Source organism: Schistocerca serialis, chromosome 1 (assembly GCF_023864345.2).
Source record: "Schistocerca serialis cubense isolate TAMUIC-IGC-003099 chromosome 1, iqSchSeri2.2, whole genome shotgun sequence".
Taxonomy (NCBI): domain Eukaryota; kingdom Metazoa; phylum Arthropoda; class Insecta; order Orthoptera; family Acrididae; genus Schistocerca; species Schistocerca serialis.
Genome location: NC_064638.1, coordinates 357,163,817 through 357,182,621, shown reverse-complemented (window position 1 = coordinate 357,182,621; position 18,805 = coordinate 357,163,817). Strand labels below are relative to the sequence as shown.

General features: G+C 38.5%; 1 protein-coding gene across 4 annotated transcripts in view; it reads left to right on the top strand.

Moving 5' to 3' along the window:
• LOC126470208 (probable E3 ubiquitin-protein ligase MGRN1) overlaps positions 1-18,805 on the top strand; it is a 167,535-nt gene that overhangs the window by 89,755 nt on the left and 58,975 nt on the right. The window contains exons 12-13 of one of the 4 annotated variants that reach the window (XM_050097894.1): positions 10,242-10,396; positions 16,537-16,609. The exons of 1 other annotated variant lie outside the window; for it this stretch is intronic. In XM_050097894.1, coding sequence (XP_049953851.1) covers positions 10,242-10,396; positions 16,537-16,605 — 224 coding nt within the window. In that variant the 3' untranslated portion in view covers positions 16,606-16,609. Of the gene's footprint in view, positions 1-10,241; positions 10,397-16,536; positions 16,617-18,805 lie in introns of all 4 variants that reach the window. 2 more of the 4 variants (XM_050097903.1, XM_050097886.1) reach the window with 2 other exon arrangements.

The following is an 18,805-nucleotide window of genomic DNA, read 5'->3' as shown; positions in this document are numbered from 1 at the left end:
TATAGATAGTACATGCTCCTCTTGAAAAGGAAAGTTAATGTAATGCAATATGCTCATTACGATATCTGATACAGTAACTAAACCGCAAATGTCAGTTTAATGCTACAGATTAGTTTATGCACAGGACAATGATAACCTGTGAAAATTCTCAAAAGTATTTGTGTATTTGCATTCATATATGCCAAAATTCATGATGATCTATTCTTTGGCAGTAATTATCATTTACAGATGCTGATTTGCTATGAAATAAATTATTTACAACTTCTGTAACTTAAAAAAAATTATGAAAATTTTCAAAAATATAGTTTTGAGTCCAAAAATTCTCAGAAATAACCTATTTCTCATGTAGTTATAGAATGAAATTAGCAAATGATTGTTTTCAATGAGGGTAGGCCTACTGTTCTCAAAAATTGTAAAAGAACACAAATAAGTTTTAGCCTACAGTTGACAATAACAGTACAAGTTTATCGCAGTACTCACAAATGTTTGAAATATCACAGTTTATCACTGTACAAACAACTATTGATACAAATAATGAAAGATTATGTTGAAGTGACACAAACAATAAAATATGTGAATTTAGAATTTCAAATCAGTACACAAATCTGGCACACATGATCTCATACAAAGGAAAATTCCAAAGTTGGTTTTTACATGTAAATAAAAAGGAAAATTGCACGAATTTTTTACTTACAGTTAACTGATTCTGTGACAACTTATACACAGACGTGCCAGAGGTGAACACTTGGGTGTCATTTTACCTCAGTCAAAATTATGAAAATGTGCAGAACCAACAAAGCACATCTTTTGCCTGGAGCAGCTAGTAGTGCAAAATGCTGGTTAACTTAGGGTATACGCTGATTTGTAGCAGCGAAGAAAAAAAATGATATTACAGGAAGTTCATGACATAAGTTTCCCTTTAAATTTATTGAAAAATAAATGTCACTGTGGCAAAGTGTCCATCATACATTGTTCAATACACAAGAACAATTTATGTTACTAACGTTTCTTTGAATAACAATAATGAAACTTCCTTAATGGAGCAATAGGTAAAAAACCTATAGTGGACTGTTTGTTGAGACATGTAACAGGAAATAGTATTCACCCAAGCTTTCAAGCTCTTGCTCTTTTCCTGGCAAAAGTACGGAATTTCAAACACACACAACAACACACATGCCCAAAAGCGCACTGATACTTGTCGATACTTGGTTATTGAAGGCAGTTGCCTGAGCTGACAGAAGAGGGGAGAGGGTAGGGAAGGCCATAAGAAGGGGTAGTGAGAAAGGTGCAGGTGTTTGCAGAGATGACTTCGGGCCATGCAGCAAGACAAAAGGAGTTCAGAGGGTGGCAGAGGGCGGAGTGAAAAAAAGTTAAAGAAAGAGGAAGAGGGGGAAAGGGGTGCGGAGGTGAAGAAAGTGAAAGTGTACTCCATTCATCTTGTTGTTCAACTGCAGACTTATCTGTGCAAAGACCTGCCTTTTTCCCGTTACCCTTTCTTTTGTCCTTCCCTACCCCCCTCCCCTCCCCCCCCCCCCCCCCCTCACCATCAACTCAGGCAATTGCTGTCAGTAATCGAAAATCAATCCTCAGTCCCACCGTGACCATGCGAGTGCGCATTTGGCTGTCTGTGTGGTTGTATGTGTGAATGTGTGTACTGTTGCTAGAGAAAGAGCAAAATCTCAAAAGCCAGTGTGAATGCTGTTTCCTGTTACATGTGTCTATACTGCTCATATCAGTCTGCTGTAGGTAGGTGGTTACCTCACTGTAAAAATTATAAATCATAATATAATAAATAAATTTGTATGCAGATGCTCCATATTAAATTAAAAAAAAGTGGTTATATGTGTGAATGTGTGTACTTTTGATTGAGAAAGGGCAAGAGATTGAAAGCTAATGTGGGTGCTGTTTCCAGTTATGTGTGTCTATGCTCCATGCATCAGTCTGCTATGGTTGAGTAGTAATCTTTCCCTTATTTTAAGTAATGTTCCTATGGTGACTATCACACTAGAAATTATAAATCATAATGTAATTAAAAATTAATGATATCAATATAATAGAGGGAAACATTCCACGTGGGAAAAATTATATATAAAAACAAAGATGAGGTGACTTACCGAACGAAAGCGCTGGCAGGTCGATAGACACACAAACAAACACAAACATACACACAAAATTCAAGCCTTCCCAACAAACTTTTGCCTCATCAGGAAAGAGAGAAGGAGAGGGAAAGACGAAAGGATGTGGGTCCCAAGGGAGAGGGCAAGGAGCCACCCCAATCCCGGGAGCGGAAAGACCCACCCCAGGGGGAAAAAAGGACGGGTACACACTCGCGCACACACACACACATCCATCCACACATACACAGACACAAGCAGACATATTTAAAGACAAAGAGTTTGGGCAGAGATGTCAGTCGAGGCAGAAGTGCAGAGGCAAAGATGTTGTTGAATGACAGGTGAGGTATGAGTGGCGGCAACTTGAAATTAGCGGAGATTGAGGCCTGGTGGATAACCGTCTGGGTTATCTGGATACTTCCCACTAACACCAACGTATCCGAACTCCGGAGATGGGAACTTGCTCTTCAGTATATCCTCTCTTCCCGTTATCCACCAGGCCCCAATCTCCGCTAATTTCAAGTTGCCGCCACTCATACCTCACCTGTCATTGAACAACATCTTTGCCTCTGCACTTCTGCCTCGACTGACATCTCTGCCCAAACTCTTTGTTTTTAAATATGTCTGCTTGTGTCTGTGTATGTGTGGATGGATGTGTGTGTGTGTGCGAGTGTGTATCCGTCCTTTTTTCCCCCTGGGGTGGGTCTTTCCGCTCCCGGGATTGCGGTGGCTCCTTGCCCTCTCCCTTGGGACCCACATCCTTTCGTCTTTCCCTCTCCTTCTCTCTTTCCTGATGAGGCAACAGTTTGTTGCGAAGGCTTGAATTTTGTGTGTATGTTTGTGTTTGTTTGTGTGTCTATCGACCTGCCAGCGCTTTCGTTCGGTAAGTCACCTCATCTTTGTAATTAAAAATTTGTAGACACCTGCTGCATATTAAAGAAATAAAAAAAATATTTTACTGCTTTATCATCTATTTTGTAACAAATTTAATGAATACACTTCCCAAAAATTAAAGTAGGATGGAAGTAAAGAAAAAGAGGAAAGAAAATTGAAATTCGTATATGATCTGGATCAAAACATGGCCCACAGTGTGAAAGCCTGGAGCTTTACGGACTATGCTGCCATGCTTTTTCTGTATTCAGTGTTATTTCAGTGAGTTTTAAACTGATGTCATCCAACTTCTGAGGATGCTGTCTCCTGAACGAAGTCCCACCAGGCAAATGATTTTGGAGTGAAGAAACCTAGCACCTTAAAACTCATCATCATTCAGTTTGACCACTGTGCCCTTCCCTTGGCAGAGCTTTTTTGTTAGCCTTGAAATCAAATTGGGGGAGACATTAGCTGTGAAGTTCTCACAAAGTTGTTATTCCTTTGTACTGTCCATAATGTCACAGAATTTTCTGCCCCAAACCACATTTATCCATATCTTTAATAGTGCATGTATTGTGTGCACTTTCCTGTTTTTCTTTTAAATACCGAAACATGGCTGTACTGAGTCATGTGACCTAGTTAGTTCCTGCAGCTGCTGGCTCTAGGGTTTGCTTTGCTGCATTATACTTTTTATGGCATAATAACAAAATTACTCAAATTTAATTTTTATGTTTATAAATAAGATGGTGTAACATTATTTGTAATTGAAGTACTGTAGTGAATTACGTAAACAAAACATCTTAATTTCTTTGTTTCTTCCATCTCTAATGATCTCATTGTGAATGAGACATTAGACTCTAATCTTCCTGCTTGCCTTCCTTCCTTTCTTCTTTTTCCCTTTTCACTTCTATAACTTTACCCTCCTCTGCTGCACCTATCACAGGTAGAGTGTTGTAAACTTTGGTTGCTCAATATTCTAAAAGCCAGTTGCACAAACAGCTGCCATCCTGCATCATCTTGAACCCTTTGTCATAGTTCTTGTTTCATCACTGGGATCTGTTTCTCCTGTATTTTCCATCTATTTATTTTCACATTTAATTCTCCTGTGAATACAAACATCACTTACATTTCTTTTTAACCTTCTGTCCTTCCCTCCCAACCTTACAAATTTGAGTCCTTTTTGTATATTTAAATAGATTTAGATTATCAGTTCGTTTGAAATTAACTCCATTGCTGGTTTTTCATATTCGTTTCCTCTTTCACGACCAGTGTCATATCATTCTCATGAGAGTCACTAATTATTATACACCTCCCAGTTCAGAAGACTCACCTTCATCCTATCAAAACTCTAGTCCCATACACTCTTCCCAAACTCCTGCCTGCCACTTTGTGTCCCTCCTAATGGAATTACCATAAAATTTGGGAATGATAAGTTGTGGTAAAATGTAAGTAATTTGGGAATAAATATAACAATTGACTGAATATTAGAAATATTGAGTCATCTAGAGAACTGAAAACTTTGGTGGACAAATTCTTTTTTTAAGTTAGCATACGCACACAAGCATGTTCATGTACACAAGCACAGGCGTCTTTGCCCTCCTCCCCCCACCCCCCACCCCCCACTACCACGCACACACACACACACACAACTTCTTGACATCTAAATACACTGTCAGCTGGTAAAATGTTGCTCTCTCTCTCTCTCTCTCTCTCTCTCTCTCTCTCTCTCTCTCTCTCTCTGTGTGTGTGTGTGTGTGTGTGTGTGTGTGTGTGTGTGTGTGTGTGTGTGTGTACTGTATCTTCAAAAGGATTCATCTGAAAGGTGGCAGAGTTTTCAATCATATTTGTGTGTGTATCAAAAATTCAGTGCCTTTACTATTCAGTGAGTTGTCACTTTACTGTAAAAGTATACAGTTTACCATAAAAATTTATAGTCATTGGATGCTACCCATTCTTTAACAAAGATTTTGACTTTTTTGATTCCGTCAGTCCATATCCCTAACTACTCTAGTATTACATAATGACACAATTTTTTGTCCAGGTCTTATTTAACTCCATATTTCTTTAGCAGAATTCTTTCCCCGTGGTATTAAGTTCCTGCATCACATCTCTGAGAGAGAGAGATCCTTGTTCTCCAGCAGCTGAAATAACATTTTTAATGCCATATGAGGGAACACTATGAGCCTAGTTATTTCTTACTCTTCCCTGAGGGGACAACAATGCATAAAAAGATGCATCACTCTATCCATCATCCCACAATCTCCTGATTTCTATCTTACTGCTCTCTTCTGCCTCTCACATCCCCAGAAACTTTCTTCACCCTCCATAAGATGCATTATTACTGAAAACTGTTATCAGATTCTCTCAACACTGGTGTTGACGTATGCCCAAAAGAACCTAATTACTGAAGAAGTCTGTCTCGAAAGGCCTGCTCTGGGCTAGACTTGTTAAGAATGTGCTTTCTGTTGTTCTTTGCCTTCAGTGCAAGTATTTCTTCATTATTCATCCTACAGAGCATAGCCAACCAATAACACACATTAAACAATATCTCAAATAGTTCTGACCTACCTCAATCACTGGAACCCCCCCCCCCCCCTCCCACATACACACACACACACACACACACACACACACACACACATTGCACTTATCATCTAGGAATTCCTCACCTCCAACCTGTTGTCACCCTCCTTTCTCATATCACTTCCTAGTGATCCCAAGATCACAGTCATTGAATTCACAGCAATCTTTCCACATACTGTACTTCACTACCATCACACCATCATTAACCATAGTGATTATGTGACCAGTGGTCTCCACTAGCTTTCCAGAAATCTCTGCTTACAAATATTACCATTGTGATCCTATCCTAAAAATTGAGCATAACTCAGTAGCTTCTCAGAATATTGTTTTCGTCCCCTGACCCTGTCTCCATCCTAACATCAGCAACACCTCTCCCACCCCCATACAACAGCCATTTACCTGCTGCCCCAGCCCCAACTTCACTGTTTCGCTACTGATCCACTTTATGTATGATTTGTGTGTGTGTGTGTGTGTGTGTGTGTGTGTGTGTGTGTGTGTGTGTAAGAATACATCAGGTACCACTGTCATTACTGTTTTTTCTGTTCCATTCACAAATAGTGCATGAGAAGAATGAATGTCAGTAAAACTCTAGGTGTGAACTTGGATTTCTACAATTTTACCGTGATGGTCACACCACAAAATGTATACAGGAGAAAATAATATGTCACCTGACTGTTTCTGGAACATAACCCTCCTGGGGTTTTAAAGGATATCTCTTCATGATGTACAACACCTCTCTTGAAGCATCATTAATGGGCTATGAGGAACAACTTTGTGTCAATCTCACACCTCACTAATTTCCATTATTAAGCGTGGCAAGTGATATTTAATGAGGATTTTATATTACTATCTCTGCCGTTTATGAATTGCATTTCATTGTAGTTGTTCTAGCGAATCTCAGTCTGGTATTACAATAACTTAAGATGACTCTGTATCCATTCTCCAAAATATTTTGTGAGGTTGATACTGTTTTCTGTGCTTAATCAAGAAACATGTATCAAGAAGTGATTGGTCATTCTACGTCTTTATGATTTTTAAAGTGGGAGTTTTCTACGTCTTTATGATTTTTAAAGTGAGAGTTTATGTGCCCATTCAATAGAGCAGTCCCAGATTAGTTTAATCTGATATTCATTTTACTGATATGTATTGAAGGGACAGTAAAATTCGAAGAATAACCAGTATTCTAGCAGCAAAAGCACTGTCCTGACCCGCACTGACTTCTGCAGTCAAGCTTGCAGCCCTACTGAATTGCTGCTGGAGCACTGGTTATTCTTCATGTTTTACTGTCCCTGTTAATACATATTGATGAAATGAATTTCAGACTAGATTAATTTGGAAGTTTTCTATCAAATGGGCATGTAAAATTCCAATTTAAAAATTATTTTGTTTGTAATGGGAAACAAAATGACACTATCTGTTGACTCTGGGCATCACATGAAGAGGTGATGAGCAATATTTGTTTGAGGTGACTCCAACTACAAAATGCAAAACCAAAATTGTAAATATCTGCTGAAATACTTGAGAAAATGTGCTTGATGACTCGCAGGATAGACATCCAGTATATATCATGAACAATAACAACACTGTTTCTCTCATTTGCTATAGTCTCAATTTATATCTTTATTCTGCACTGTTAAGAAGATGTTGACCATTGTCTCAAACAAATTGTCTGCAATCACCCTTCTGAAATCTAAGACATTAATCACTTCCTGTACGTCTTTCAAATTTTTTTGTCCTGTTGCCATCAGATTCCTTGCTTGCCAGTGTAAATTCTATGTCCCTGTACAGCCATGCTCCCACTCCCGTGAAATTGCTACCATGGGATATTATGTGGACCATTGTCCTCCAGGCACCAAAACTACCACCTCCCCCCTAATACTTTTGAATAGCAACACATTGACTCATAAGCATGTCACCTTTGAAAGCCAAATCATCAAACAAATCCTTGGAACAACGTTTGTTATCCTACCCAGATACCTACACTCATCGTCCAAAGCAGTGTTATTTGGTTCCATAAAGCTGCAAGAATTCAAATCTAACCAAACTTCGTCTTCTGCTCATATTTTGGCAGTAAATTGTTCAGCCATCTTTGGAGCTAGCTGTAAAGTCTGATGGTAAAATACTCCCATTTACCTTATATACTGGAGTGTGAGCCAATCATGCATATGTACAGGGAAAATCATAGTGGAAGAAACGGCACGAGGGCTACAGATATATGCTACAAAGGTACCCTCTGTGTAGGATGTTGTGTCGCAAATTCTGGTCAATAGAGGGGCAGCACCATTCCTGTGACAGGTAACTATTCACAGTGTTGGATTCCACACTTTATTGTGGTTGAACCCATCATCACCACTAATTGAATCAACCATAAAATGATTTCCATTGGCTTCCTTGAATCCCAGAAGATCCTTATGTGGATGTTCCTTATCAATAACCTAGATGCGAGTCCTGTCCCATAAGATTTGTCTGCTATCCCCTATTGCATTCTGGTAACAGTTAAAGATATACTAGTATGGCAGCAGCTGCACCTTATTCTGATTGTGCTGCAATTACTGTGCAACTTTCTGTGTGGACATGATGACTAACCGACTCTCTACCCACATGTATGAGCGTCACCCAGCCTTTAAACCACAAAATCAACCATCTAGTTTCTGAATCAGCTGAACACCATACCACCAATACCTTTAAGAGTTGCCACGGTATCCATGCTATTTGGATTCCTCCATCACCCCCTTCCTCACATGTGAAAACTTTGTACTCCCACTTCCCTGGAATCTCCCTCCCTCCCTCCCTCCCTCCCTCCCTCCCTCCCTCCCTCCCTCCCTCCCTCCCTCCCTCCCTCCCTCCCTCGTCTCTCCTCCTCCCTCCCCCTCCACTCTCATGTGAATAACCTTTACTTAAATCAACTGATAGTGAGTGGTTGTCTGTCCTTTCTTTTTTTCACAAATGTATGTATCACAGTTTCTGGAGCTGAAGTATAAGGAGTAATCAAAAAAGTTCCAGTTTGAGGGCATTGCTGTAGCATATGTGTGTGCGGTAAATGCAGAACTGTGAACTTTGGTGACATTATTACCAAATGTGCTCAAAACAGGACCAACATTTTGTTTTCTTGTTTGGGCTGCCAAAGAACAAACACCAGTAGATATCCATCAGAGAATGAAGAATGCGTGTGGAACAGCATGTGTTGAAAACCACCATTGTGGAATGGTGTGCCAAGTTCTATGCTGGTCGCGATTTGACAGAAAACACTCACCTGTCACAAATATCGTAACGCAGAAGTTACACCAACGCACGAGGGAGACACTTGTGTGCCGTCCTATAGTTCTGATCTTTACCCATGTGATTAGCATGCATTCAGGCCCCTAAAAAAGACCTTCGTAGGTCAGTGATTCCTGATGGACGAGGATGTGCAGCAGGCTGTTGCAGACTTCTACACACAGCAAGACACGGTGTTTTACCAAATTGGTATCTTCAACAAGGTTTATTGGTGAGAATGTTTGCTTCAGTGTTCAAAGTGATTGTGTCTGGTTGGTCATACGGATTCTGGACTGTAAGGCCTTCAAACAGAAATTTTTTGATTGCCTCTTATAATTAAGACATTCTTAAAGCTTAAATTGCTGGCTTCTGTATCTTTAATAGTGGTTTCAGGTGTGGGAGTTTGAAACTTCGTATGTCACTGATAGAAATATCTTCTGTAATTCTTTCAGACTCCTTGAGCTTCAATTTACCTGAGTCATCATTTATGATATATGCATAGGATGTACACACAATAGTTTGTTTCAGTAAATAGTACAGTCTTGCAGCACTGTGACTATATTCGCATGAGTTTCTCCAGATAAATTGTAGTTGTGAAAATAACAATCTGGAAATATGATATGTTAGCAGAATGATAACATTCATGACTATATGTTCTTGTCTCACAGTGACATTTCTTGTTTGGTTGTTCGTATGGTGTAATTTTTTATGTACAGTTATTTTGGCATGGTAGCGTGAGTGGAAGTTTATATGTGCAATTCAGTGCTTTATTTAGGAAAGGCATATTAAGCCATTAAAATATTTTTATCCAGGGAAATTTTTTAGGAGGCAGGTGTCTTTAAATGTGGTGAGATGGTGGTAGTCTCTATGTATAAAGCATAAGAACACAGTACTTGTCTGTAATGGAAGTTGATTTTAGTTTTTTGACATAACAAGGCAATCTATGGATTAAAAATTTAATGAGAAATATGATATGTCAAAATACAGCTCTTCCTTTATTGTAAGAATGTGCTATTGTATCACTAAAATAACAGGTTCTGGAGTATGGCGTGCTGTGCAATCCACGCTGTCCAATATCTGAAGCCCATGTAAATTTTCTTTTATTTATATAACTAAAACGAATTCTTTGTGGTTGCAAAATTTTCTTAAACAAATAATATAATTGGTCATAGTACTGACCGTTTTTCTTAGCAACAACTTTCAAGAAATGTATGGTATTGATGAATAAATATATAAATCAACAAAAAAGCTTAAAAATTATTAAGAGGCTGCAGTTGTATGGTTTAGATTTTAGGCATCAGTTTTTTTCATTTGTTCTCATAGCTATGCCACATTTAACAGTTTTCTTGTTTGAATGGCGAGTGTTAAATATTTGTTCAAATGTTCTGAATCTGTATTCAGCTTGCATACATGTTTAAGGTTTTGTAAGTGATGCTGCTCTGCCCACTGATATGGATGGATGTGTAGTTGCTGGTACTGGTGGTGGTGGTGGTGGTGGTGGTGGTGAAGATTCAGACTATTACACACCAGAAGACCCAGCAACAACAATACTCAGTCCTTTGCATTCAGAAAAGGTAAGCCATCTTATACAGAGCAACAGTGTTGCTAGAGTGGGAAAGGGGGCAGGGAGATAGAATGTAATTGGTTTCACAGTACAATTACTTGAATTTACAAATTTAGGTACATGAAATGTAAAACTGGTAACTGTGTAGTACTGTAACAATAATAATGTACCTTGATGATTTTCACGGGCTTGCAGCCGGGTTCCATCGTCCTGACGACAACACGATATTTCGGCGGACCATCTGGCCGCCATCTTCAGGTGAGATTGAGTGCACAATCACGCCGGAACTGAAGAGACCTCAGATTTGGCGACTCCTTTATACAGCGCTGTATAAAGGAGTCACCGAATCTGAGGTCTCTTCAGCTCCGGTGGGATTGTGCACTCAATCTCACCTGAAGATGGTGGCCAGATGGTCCGCCGAAATATCGTGTTGTCGTCAGGACGATGTAACCCGGCTGTAAACCCGTGAAAATCATCAGTATTTGATACGCCGGGAAAATCTACGCTATCACATAATGTACCTTGCATAACTGCTAGTTGATTCTGTACTTCTGTTTTTATGTAATTTTTGTACACATGTATTTCTTTGGGGAATGTAGTAACGATACTTGGTGATTTTGAAAACAGCCTCTTAGACAGGGCTGGTTATCTTTCAGATTCACATAAAAATTTTGCTATCACTATTTAGAGGTATAACAGGTTCTGAAGGCCATATAATAATTTGTTGTGCTTTTATGTTTGTGGCTGTACACATGGTTTGCCTACTCTGAAGTAGAAGTAACCTTCGTCAGTGATACATGTCGCCTCTGTGGTTTACTGGTAGGGATCTAGCGCCACTGATACAGACATTCTGGCTTACATTCCTGACAATCACCTTTTGCTTGTAGTGGAACAGAATACACTGAGCCTTGGGAGCCTAAATAAGAAGCTTAAATGACCTTTGTCTGTAGTGGAACAGAATACACTCTGTCTTAGAGCCCAAATGAGAAGCTTAAATAAGTAGCAATTATCTCATTGATCTAGCAGCTATTCACGGTAATTATTTATACAATCTTTTCAAGGTTACCTTATTATCAGTTTCTCTCTCTCTCTCTCTCACACACACACACACACACACACACACACACACCAACAAACACATTGTAACACACCTTTTGTACATGCATGATCTTAATCTTTCCCAGTGAATCAGTTGTTTGTGTTGCTCGGAGGTGTCCAGCCAGATACAGTTGTTTACATAAATGACTGCACTCAGACAGCTGAAATGCAAGTTCATTAGTTACACTGAAGGCAACGCCTCTTTGTTTAAATGCTCTTATCCACTGCTCAGTGGTAATCCTAACAAGAATCAGCACATGAGCAGGCACTGCCGTTATACGTGCCCACTGTGCTGGTACATCTGTTGTGGAAGTGTGTGTGTGTGTGTGTGTGTGTGTGTGTGTGTGTGTGTGTGTGCGCGCGCGCACGCGTTCATGCACACATCCACACACACACACAACACACACACTCATACACACACAGAGAGTAACTGAGTACTTTGACTACCGACAATTAACTGAAATACAATTTTGATGTCAAATAATTCCACACACTTTCACCAGCTTGTAGTCATTCACAATTTTATCTTTAAAATGCTATTACCCAACTTCACATCGAAGTGTGAGTGATTTATTTATTTATAGGTGCTCCTTTCCAATTACTGTCATTTGTTTATACTTGGACCTTTCCAGTTACTATCATTTCTTTGCTGTAACTGTTTATGTCAGGTCTTACCCCTCATCATTATGTGAGAAACTTATTTCAGTAAAGGCACTCCACACTGCTAGTGACAGTTGCTCATTGTTTCTGAGAGCAAGTGAAAATATTTTTCTCATGGATGTGAAGCCTTGCTGACTGTGATTACAAAGTTTAGTTTAAATGATTGTGAGCAGAATACTACTATCTAAAGTAAATTGTAACTTATTAAAAATAAAAGAGTTAGCTATACTGTAAAGAGACCTTTCACAAGTAGATTTTTTTCTTCATAGATGTGTTTACATGCCATTCACGAAATTTGATTATCGTTTAATTAAACTTAAGTTAGATTTCATATCTGGCACAACATAGTTAAGGCTAACCCTGTGTTCTAACAGTGTATATTTGGAATGTTTTAAATTATTTCAAGAGAAGTATCAGATCACTGTTATGCAATTGTACATTGTTAACTGGATGACAGTCTAACTATAGACCCACATTTTGTGTATAACTCATGATCCTACCAGAATGTCGTTGGTGCTCTGCAGCTTGGAGAAAAAGTACAAAAATGTCATGTTAATAATTATATAGTTGACATAAGCTGCTTTTTGGTGGTAGTTTTTCATTGGCAGTGTCTTGTATATACTGCTATTCTGTGTATGCCAAAGATAATGTGTCATCGTAAGCATATAATAATATGATTAAAGTAAGCGTATTCATGCAATCAGTACAAGAAATTTTTATGAGAATATGTAGTTGTCATTGGCAATTGCTGTACATCAATTGCCATTGGCAACTACATATCCTCATAAAAATGTTTTCTTGATTGCAGGCCTGTTAAAAAAATTCTGGAACTTTGTCAACAATTTTTTGCTGCACATACCTTTTACTGATTGTGCATGGTCTCCTTTGAAAAACGCCCATCCACAACTGATACATCATTCCCAACAGCATTTTCACTTCCAGAAGCAGTCTTGGTATGGCTCTTGCTGGATCGCGTGAAATGCTGTCTGTGAATTTTCTTTTATCTGATCTATCGTTGCAAATCTTTGTCCTTTCAACAGAGTTTTCAAAGAGTATGAAGGGTGAGGTAACACAATGATTTTGTTTTTTGTGCGGTCATCACACACCAACGGGGATGAATGTATGGGTGCGTCCTGAATTGTCTCGCAATGTTTGTGGCCGTTTCCTTCTCGCCTTTTTGCACAGGCGTCACAACACTTTGCATTAGTACCATTGCTTAACAGTTTGTGCCTGTGGCACAATTCATGATGATCTAGTCCTTCAAAGTCAAAGAAAACAATCAGCACAGCTTTAACATTTTACCTGATCTGACAAGCTTTTTTTGGTCTTGGAGAGCCCTTCCTGACCCATTGTGAAGATTGAACCTCAGTCTCAATATCATAACCATAGGCTTATGTCTCATCACCAGTTATGATTCTCTTAAGGAACATCTCGCTCTCATTTGCATGATCCAAAAGCCCTTCACAGATTGTGAGGCAAAGGTCTTTTTGGCCTTGACTCATGAGCTATGGGACAAACTTGGCATGCACAATTTCATTGACATTGCTGACATGAGCGTCATCAGTAGACGTCGAAGGGCATCCTGAGCAATGATCATCTTTAACTTCTGTCTGGCCATTCTTAAACTATGTGAACCACTCATGACACTGAATACAGCTTAAGCGTTTATCACTGTAGGCTTCCTGCATCATTTAAAGTGTCTCTGTAAATGTTTTCTTCAGTTTAACGCAAAACGTAATGCAGACGTATTGCTCTTTTAACTCTGCCATCTCGAAATTTGCAAACTGTGTGACACAACATTCTACTTAATACAGCACATAACAATAACTAACAGACACACAACAACAACAATGAAATTTCTGGCACTTACACATTAAACAAAAGCATGTGCAGGGATGCCAACTGCACTTTGCTCTAACGCACCACCGGTGCAAAATTATGAATGTTCCAGAACTCTTTGAACAGACTTTCTATAGTCATACAGGCATATATAAATCATATAATCATATTATTATGAAAAATAGTCTTTGGCATATGCTAAAAAGCAGTACATGTAAGATACTGCCGATGATGGGTGAATGCCCGAAATTAATCTGACGAAATATGCTGCCATCAAAAAGCAGCTTGCAAATACATAATTATTAATATGACATATTTTCAAATCCTTCCTACAAGTTATGACAAGTGACTTTTGTATTTGCATGGGCTTTCCAGCGCAAGAAGTTACTTCTGCTCTTGCAGTGTAACAGAATGAACTATTCTTACCAATAAATTTTCCAAGGTAAAGATTACAGGTACATAACTGTTACATAGTAACTGACTTCTGCCATGAGTAACCATAGTTAAACTGATAAGCTAAGTTCAAACGATTCAAAGCTTAGAATTTAAAGTGAACAACCATTTTGATACAATACTGGTTTTGCAATCCCAGTGAACTACTATTGAATCGATACAGTTGGGAAAACTGTCACCTTGTAACTGCTTGATTGATCCTTTATATTCACCCTTTTTTGCCTAAAAGCATCATCAGTGGTTTAATGAAAAATTTGCAAGTAATCAGTTTTGTAATTAAATGTTAATGGGGATATCCATCATTAATTTAGTACTTATACAGGAAACTCAGTTTTGCTGCTCCTATTTTTACTCTCTTTCTGTTCTAATCCTGTTTCCACAGAGAAAGTCAACTTAAAGTATTCGTATATACATGCCAGTTGCGATTGTTTTTATCTGAGAGGAGGTGCAATGTATTCATCATAATTTCATGTCTTCTCCTGTGGTAGTCCTGTTGTTGAATTATTTTATTAATGGCATGCTACTGAGTTTCCAAGATTTTTTTTAATGCAACAACAGTCTGCTATGTAGGATTGTCTCTGTGTGTCTAATCATTGTGTCCTTATTTCTATTGGGTTATAACTGTGTACCTGCAACACACGCACAAGCACAAGCACAAGCACAACTCACCCACACATGGCCACTGTCTCTGACCACAGAGACCAGACATCTGGTCCTCGGTCCAGCCTCAGTGGTCAGAGACAGTGGTCACCTGTGTATGAGTTGTGCTTGTGTGTCTGTGTATGTGTTATCTGCTTTAGACGAAGGCCTTTGGGGTGGAAGCTCACATATTTAGGAGTCTTTTTGTTGTGCCGTGACTCAATATCTCCTCTGTATGGTGAGTATCCTTTTCAAAAAATTGTCGTTATTCCATCCTGGATTTTACATTGTTTGATTCCACAGATCCAGTTAATATTAATTAAACTGTGTAAATAATCCATGAAAAGGCATTTTTTTCTTTTATTAGACAAAATCTGTATTCTTTTTATTGTTAATGATATGAGTAAAGGCAATAAGCAACAACAAAGTATGTGCAGTGAGTAGCAACATAAAAACAAAGTTTAACACTGTGGCTTGACTTTTGAATATGTGCAGTGCACAAATATAGCACACCCACACTGTGCACATCAATACCCTATATGTTCCCATTCTCTCCTCCCTCCACTCTGTTCCTTCTCCTCCTCCTCTCTTCCCCTCCTACTCTCTCCCTATTGCTGTCCACCCTTCCCCATCTTTCCTCCACCTTTACCACCCCCCGCCCCCACAACACACACATAGGCGAACGAACTTGCGTGTGTGCACGAGCGCGCCCACACACACACACACACACACACACACACACACACACACACACACACACACACACACAGGGAGAGAGGGGGGGGGGGAGAGGTGGGAGACCTATTTTCATTCAACACTGTGAAAAGACTTGTATTAATTGGTATGAGCTGTTGTCTTGTACTGCCTTGATAAACATGAAAGAAATGAAGGACAAGAACAGCAAAGTCTTGCCAGTGGTGCAGGTGTGGGTAGTTGCAGCTGTTTAAAAGTTTAGCTACACTGTTTGGATTCGTGTTTATGTTGATATCTATTTCTCAACATTTTCTCCATATGATGAGGGTTTGTCTTTGTTCAAACCAGTATCTGTATTCTTCTTAGGATTTTCAGTTATTGCATGTATATTGTTAATGCTTCTTGTGAGAAGGTTTTACAGTGGCAAACTGTAGAGGGAAAGCTATTGTTACTAACCCTTTTTAATGTACGATTAGGAAGACATTTGCATGTGAAGAAAACTTTATCTTCGTACATTAAAAAAAAATAACTTTTTTTACCATACGATAAGATTTATAAATATTGGTGATGTTCTCTTATGGTTTTTCATAGTTGGTGGATTACCTATTTTTACTATATGATAAAATTTGTAAATATTGGTACAGTCCACGGCTGGTTTTTCACAGTTGGTGAAATACATCCATGTTCAGACACAAACAGCCTATCACTTCTACTCATATTATTTAGTATTGTTGTGGACCACCTAACAACCATCATTAAAACTTCTAGGTACACTTATTCAATGCAGGGTCATCAGACTACTGGCCTGAGACGAACCTGCCAAATGTCAGTTGTTAACAGGGTGAGAAGTATGTGCAGATTTCTGCTTGATTAATGATTATTTTATTCCTCCTAATGTTTGTTTTCCTGTATGTTGATGCACACATGCTTTCCCAGTGAAATATTTCTGTGTGCTCCTCATTTTAATGCTGAACCTCAAAATATGTCCTGAATGTAAAGTGATATGTTGCTTACAGCATGGTGTGTGTGTGTATCTTGTTTTTCACAACTGTGTTTTTGTTTCCTTTTCTGTCACAGACTAATGCAATCCATTCCCAATCATGTCATTCTGGACAGCTAACACAAATACATAGTAATGAATTACAGTTCCTTATTTTTCCTAAAAATGTAGTGGATCCACACTACTCTTTTGTTACCAGATGATTTTTTTTTTTTTTATTTAATGACTGATATTCAGCTGAAATATGTTATTGTGTAGTTCAAGATGTTGTTTCTTTGGATCAATTTTTGCATTTCGAACTATCAACAGCATAAACTTGTTTCTATGTTACTTCTTAAAGTTCATGAAATGTAGACACTGGATCCACTACAATATCTTGCACTGTTGCATCATATCCATTCCCTTGGACTTCATCCTGGCTGACATTTGAAAGCATGAGCTACATATATCTGGGTGTGTGTAATATGCTATTTGAAATGTTTGAGTTGTTTTTGGCTAGTTTGTCACTTGTTTGCATATGCATGAGTTCATGCTGTGGCGCAAATGAGAAACATTATGAAAGTGAAGAAAACAGTAAGGTGTGAGAAGGGGACAGAAGGGTGCAGACAGAAGGAGAACAAATAAAAATGAAAAAGTATCTGTTGTTCTTACTGTCTTGCTGGTGGGCTAATCTTATTAATGCTGGAGAGCAGTTCAAATACTCATGTGTCTCAACATAATTCAGTGTATTGTAAAATACATTGCTTTCATACTAGGATTAAATATCATGTATAATAATACTCTGTGGAACCATTGTGTTATAAATTTTCTTTGTTATCAGTTTCAAAAACCAAGAGTAGATAAAAATGAAATAATTTTGTGATCTCTCAATTTTTTTGGCACCCGTAATTAAAGGTGCACTTCCAGGTGAATTGCATTTACATCTGCATGACTACTGTGCAGTTCACATTTAAGTGCTTGGCAGAGGGTTCTTAGAATCGCTTTCAGACCATTTCTCGACCATATCACTCTCAAACCCCACATGGGGAAAATGAATGTCTAAATCTTTCCATGCAAGCTCTGCTTTCTCTTATTTTATCACTATGGTCATTTCTTCCTGTGTAATATGAGTCAGCAAAATATTTTGGCATTTTTAGGATGAAGTTGGTGAACAAAATTTTGTGCAGAGATCTCGCCGCAGTGAAACTCTCTTGTCATGTCCGTGATGCTCTGTCCCCTATTTCATAATAATGCAAAACAAGCTGCCCTGCTTTGAACTTTTTCAGTGTCTTTCGTCAATTCTATCTGGCAAGAACCACATACTGCACAGCTATATTCCAGAAGAGGATGGACAAATATAGTGTTGGCAGCCTCTTCACTAGATTTGTTGCATCTTCTAACTGTTCTGCCAATAAAAGGCAGTTGTTGATTCCTCTTCCCCTTAACATTTTCTGTGTGATGGTTCCAATAAAAGTTGTTTGTAAGTGTAATCCACAGTTATTTAGGTGCATTGAATACCTTTAAATTTGTGTGATTTACAGGGTAACCAAAATTTAAAAGAATTATTTTTAGTAAGCATGTGGAGGACCTCACACATTTTATTGTTCTACGCCAATTGCCACTTCTTGCACCATTTAGATATCAGTTTGTTATCATATTGATATTCCGATAAGTTTACTAGGTAGTAAATGACAGCATCATCTGCAGACAATCTAAGAGGGCTTCTCGATCATCTCCTAAATTGTTTGAATAGATTAAGAACAGCAGCGGGACTATAAGACCTCCTTGGGGGACCTCAGCCATCACTTCTGTTTCACTCTTACTATGAATTGGGACCTTTCTGAAAGGAAATCATGAATACAATCGCACAAGTGTTGAAATACTCCATAGGAACACAATTTGATCAGAATACGCATGTGAAGAATGGTATCAAAATACTTCTGCAAATCTATAAGTATGGAATCTACTTGAGATTTCCTATTGATTGCACTCATTACTTCTTCCAAGGTTCTCAAGTGTACTGCTGGATCAAATTGTTGAATGTTCACAATATTTCAG